The sequence below is a fragment of the Anopheles aquasalis genome, chromosome 3, assembly GCF_943734665.1.
Source record: "Anopheles aquasalis chromosome 3, idAnoAquaMG_Q_19, whole genome shotgun sequence".
Taxonomy (NCBI): domain Eukaryota; kingdom Metazoa; phylum Arthropoda; class Insecta; order Diptera; family Culicidae; genus Anopheles; species Anopheles aquasalis.
This window is the reverse complement of record NC_064878.1, coordinates 29,678,524-29,684,095: the sequence shown is the minus strand read 5'-3', so window position 1 is coordinate 29,684,095 and position 5,572 is coordinate 29,678,524. Positions and strand designations below refer to the sequence as shown.

Sequence of the window (5,572 nt, the reverse complement as noted above, 5' to 3'; positions counted from 1 at the left end):
CCCCTGACGCTTGCCCGTCAGAATCCGTGCATGAATGCAATGCGGCCGAAGAGCGACGATCTGGAGGCGCGTCCCATTGCACAGTCCACGCTCGGTGTTCAGGTTCCGGAGGAGAAGGACTGGCGTGTACTGCTTCAACCGTAGCCGATGTACAGGAATGCCGCTGATGTTCTGGGCATTGAGATACTCAGTGGGCATCTGTAGAGTGTCCTGTTCCTCGGGGTTCACCAAGGTGTCGATGGAACGATACTCCACTTCCCGTTCTGGTATCCGCTCTAACACACTGTTGTTAACAGCGGTTACGTCCACGTTCAACGGCGACAGGATGGCGCGGTCCTTGAAGTAGTGTGCCTGCCGATAATGCTGTCCGACGCCAGGGTACACGCGATTGATCAGCGATTGAACGTCCTGATCCTGGTGGCCAGTCCGGGGCAGCACCATATCGCGGGGAAGCTTGGCGTACGTAGCGTCCAATCCCTCGAACGTCGGATGGCGGCCCTCTCCGATGCTTAGGAGGAAATCAGCAAAATCTTGCAGGGCTGCAGCGTCCTGTGCGTTCGGAGCGGTTTGAACGCGCATGTTGATCCGCAACCGCAACACACGAAACAGGGGCCACAGTGGACTCCGTCGAATGGATTGCTGCACTACCTGGGCATCCGTCCCTCTCGGCACGATTGGCAGCATTTGCCGAAAGTCGCCACACAGCAGCATCACCTTTCCGCCGAATGGGCGACGTACGCCGACGATGTCCTGCAGCGTACGGTCCACAGCTTCCAGCGCAAAACGACTACTCATTGAGGCTTCATCCCACACGATGAGGCTGGCCTGTCGCATGAGCTCCGCCACCTGCGACTGTGCGGGAATGTTGCACACTGAATTCTCGTCCAGTATGAGCGGCAGCTTGAAGGTGGAGTGCGCAGTTTTCCCTCCGGTGAGAAGCAGCGCAGCAATGCCACTGGAGGCTACGGCGAGGGCTATCTTGGATTGACGTCGGGTGTAGGCTAGGATGGTTTCCAGCAGGAACGATTTCCCCGTGCCGCCGGGTCCGTCGAGGAAATAAAGTTGACACCTTTCTTCCTCGGGTGCACGGTCGTCTGCTTGCTCCGAGCTAGTCCATCGATCGACCGCTTGTGTAAGCTGGTCATAAACAGCACGCTGGTCAGCATTTAGCCGATCCACGTTAACCAACATGCTGTCTAGAGCGTGGATGTCGTAAGAGCGTTCTGCTCTCAGCAAGGTGTTCGCATCGACCGCTCGATCAGACTGCAGGATCTCGGATGGCAGGTCCGCAAACTGTGCCAGCTGCGGCATATTGGGAAACATTTCCAGTGTCTTCGGGGGTGTCGTCCCTCGCAGATACTGGTCAATCGCCCTCAATGCCCAGAAGTGCTCAGCAGCGCGCAGCAGACGATTTTCCTCCGACTCATCCACCGTATAACGATCTCGATGCTGCCGATGGAAGTCCTCGCAAAGGTGGTCAGCGTACGATTCCCAAAGCCGCAACGGGTTGCTTGGCTTACCCTCCGACAGGATCAGCGCAAACAAATGGCGCAGCTGCGATGGCATCTGGAACGTAACGGCTTCTTGAAGGGTTCGTTCCCACTCGGACTCGTCGTTCAGCAATCCAGCCAATGTGGCAGCATGCTGGTAGGTGGCACACAGAACACCATCAACAGTCCGTAGGTCCTCGTACGATGTTGGGCCTCGACGATAGCACAGCAGCAATCGGAGGCAGTATCGTTCCATGTGCGAAATCGGGCAGTAGACCATGCGGCCAACCACGATTTCGTTCTGCCGAATACGCCGGATCCACTGAGCTCCGGGACCATCGTGCCATGGTTGTCGTTGCGTCGGGGACGGTTTGATGTACCGATAGTACGCTGGAACGTCCTGGTACGTGAGGGTACGTGCGAACGCGTCACTGGCAGCTAACTGGAAGAACCGAGTCAGCATGCTGTGGTTGCTGCGTTCAAGCACGGCCTCTACAGTCTCCCTGTCGCTGAAGACCACACGCTGCTGGTGTTCGAGATGTATCGGTAACTGGACGACGGTCACCGTTTTGGCCTGCATCTCGAAGCCGAAGATCGTTGAAACAGCCTGCGATGCCGAAATGTACCGAGCATCGACGTACCGCTGGATTTCGTCGACCGGTTCGTGCGTCGAAAAGGCGACCCGATCGTGCCCTTTGTACACGTACTTGTACAGGTACTTCACGCTGCTGACGGTCGCACACACCTCCACGTTGATGTGGCTGTCGTACTTGTGGCTAAGCCACGGGTTGTACGGCACCACGTAACGATTATCAAGCGCTACATTCTTGATCGTTACGGTGCGACCATCGTTTCGCCGCCGGTACATGGGGTACCCATCCTGCGTCTGCCGGGTTTCTTCGCAAAACTGCTTCGGAAACCTTTTCGAGCAGCTTCCATCCTTCATGCAGGGAGATGAAGGATTCGCCTGACCGCATGGTCCGTGCATCATGCACTTGCTGACGGTGGCGTGAAGCTGTTCGTTTGCCGGATCCGGAATTTCGGCAGACACCAGCCGATCGTAGTCTGCAGCCGACCGTGGCTTATCACTATCGGCAAGGATGAGCAGACAGTGTGCGTGCGGCAGACCACGTTTCTGGTACTCAATGACGTGAATACGGGCAACTTCCAGGCCAAGCACTCCTGCTGAGAGGTCCTCCAGCATCGACTTCAGCTTCAACCGGAAGACGCGTGCGGTAAGATCCGGGCGATCCGCGGCTGTCTGTCCTGGTAGCAAGGCCTGGGTAATCTCTGCCCACTTCGCATTACACGTCATCGTGATGAACAGATCCGGCTTCCCGATCGCTCGTACGATGGCCATCGCGTCTTGGTACTGGGCGCGCATGTACCGGTCGCCACCGGGGAACGAAGGAGCGAGGATGACACGCGTACCAGTTCGAGCAAGTGGTCGTGGATCTTGAAGCTGCACGTCGCCTGGCCCCGCCAAATCCATCAGTCCGGCGTATGCGTCAGCACGTAGCTGAGCTTGATGGTCTCGCTGGAACTTCAGCCGCTGCTCCTCGATCTTGCAGCACTGGTCGACACAGTACTGCTGCATCAGCCGTCCTGCTGAATGCAACAACGACGTTTGACCTTGACGAAAACTCAGACGGTACGCAGCATATTCACGGACGGAGACTTGCCGCGTCGTTCGTCCGTTACCGTCCCGAATTTCCGCACCATCCTCAGGGTCGTTCTCGTTGTGCTCAGTGGATCGTACTTGTCGGGGAGCATTACGGCCGTCACGCCTGTCCCGTTTTGCAATCCCATACGTCCACCCAGTCTCGCCGTGCGGATGCAGGAGTGGATACTGCAACGCATCGAACAGCTGATGCGATTCGAACACTCGATGCAGGCCCAGAGTTGCTCGATTCTGTAGCACGATGTCGCGGGACTGGTTCTGTTCCGTGCAGACGAAAATGCCGCCAATTTCGTCTGCGGTGGGTCGATTGTAGCGGCGATGGTCGAGTCCTTGAATGCGTCCGTGGATTCGCAGCTCAACGTTCTCTTCGGTGGTCATGCGCTCGAACGCATGGCGAAACGTTGCGGCAAGTGGGTTGTGCTGCTCCAGTATCCGTTGGAGTGTAGCAACAACATTCCGATCAAGACCGGCGCTGAATGCCACTCGCGCGTCCACCATGCGGTTGCGCTGTATTTCATCGTCAGCGTCGTAAAAATACAGCTGCGCGTACATCGGAGTGCGATCCGGATGCTGACCAAGACCACCGATGCGATGGCAGAGGGCGCCCTGTATACGGTAGCTGTATACACCTCCTGCACCGGCGACCGTTTCATCCTGTCGCACAGGATCATCCGCGCGTAGCGATGCACCCATCGACGTGAACGCAAAAGCGTTGTTGTACGCACGTACACGGAGCAAAAATTGCCGATTTTGAAACAGCTGTCGAAGCTCGCTGGGTGGCTCATCAAAAGGCGGCAGCTCAACCTGTCCTCCGTTGCAGCAGATAGTACTCGTCTCGCCTTCCCACTTTTGTGCGCCGCAATAAGCACACGCTTGCAGGGCACTGAGCTCATGCCTTGCCGGATGGGTGTAGCTTTCGAGATCTCCAAGTCCTGCCTTGAGTGTTCTTGCTCGGTAACGGCTCTGCACTCGATTTCTCCGGATTGATTCCCAACGCCGTCGAATCGGGTGATCCAGTAAGACTGGAGCTGCTGCTGGTGGTGCTGGCTCTGGCGATGCCGGTGATGCTGCTGATGGTGCTGGTGCAGCCGTTGATGGTGCTGATGCTGCTGCTGGTGCTGGTGTTACCACTTGGCATTGTTGCACCCCCGCTGCCTCCATACTGGATGCACCACCCGCTGATGCAACAGTGGCTGTGGCGGTGGCACGGCGTCGACGATATTCTGCCTGCCGTTTCCGGTTAAGACGGTTGCTTTTCTCAGCAGGCGTCTCTTCGGGTGGTGTGGCATAGCGAGCCATCCAATCGGTTGCGGATACATTTTGATGTACCAAATGTGATGATGATGCTTGCTCTGGTCCTGTTCGCGCAGGAGCTGCCACTGCCATTGATGCTGCTGATGGTGCTGGTGCTGCCGTTGATGCTGCTGATGGCGCTGGTTCTGCCGTTGATGCTGGCGCTGCTTCGGGTGGCGCTTCCGCTGGCGATGTTACTGGCTCTGCCGCTGCTGCTAGCGCTGGCGTAGCCGATGGTGTTGCCGGTGTTGCTGTTGATGGTGTTGCTGCTGTCGCTGGTGCTGGTGTTACCACTTGGCAAGGTTGCACCCCCGCTGCCTCCACACTGAATGCAGCATCCGCTGATGCAACAGTGGCTGTGGCGGTGGCACGGCGTCGACGATATTCTGCCTGCCGTTTCCGGTTAAGACGGTTGCTTTTCTCAGCAGGCGTCTCTTCGGGTGGTGTGGCATAGCGAGCCATCCAATCGGTTGCGGATACATTTTGATGTACCGAATGTGATGATGATGCTTGCTCTGGTCCTGTTCGCGCAGGAGCTGCCACTGCCATTGAAGCTGCTGATGGTGCTGGTGCTGCCGTTGATGCTGCTGATGGCGCTGGTTCTGCCGTTGATACTGGCGCTGCTTCGGGTGGCTCTTCCACTGTCGATGTTACTGGCTCTGCCGCTGCTGCTGGCGCTGGCGCAGCCGATGGTGTTGCCGGTGATGCTACTGATAGTGCTGCTGCTGTCGTTGGTGCTGGTGTTACCTCTTGGCAAGTTTGCACCCCCGCTGCCTCCATACTGGATGCACCACCCGCTGACGCAACAGTGGCTGTGGCGGTGGCACGGCGTCGACGATATTCTGCCTGCCGCTTCCGGTGTAGTCGCTTTTTCTTCTCCTCGGAAGTCTCTGTAGGTGGTGTGGCATACCGAGCCATCCAATCGGTTGCGGATACATTTTGATGTACCGAATGTGATGATGATGCTTGCTCTGGTCCTGTTCGCGCAGGAGCTGGCGATGGCACTGGACATGTCGCTAACGCTGCCGCTGCTGTTGATGGTGCTGATGGCGCTGGATCTGCTGCTGTTGTTGACGCTGCTCCGGGTGGCGGTCCCGCTAGCGATGCC

At 57.5% G+C, this 5,572-nt stretch overlaps 1 protein-coding gene across 1 annotated transcript in view; it reads right to left on the bottom strand.

Moving 5' to 3' along the window:
* Positions 1 to 3,864, bottom strand: part of LOC126576551 (uncharacterized) — a 4,173-nt gene extending 309 nt beyond the window's left edge. The window contains exon 1 of the mRNA XM_050237861.1: positions 1 to 3,864. This exon is cut by the window's left edge and continues 309 nt beyond it. Coding sequence (XP_050093818.1) covers positions 1 to 3,864 — 3,864 coding nt within the window.
* Between the last annotated feature and the right edge of the window lie 1,708 nt (positions 3,865 to 5,572).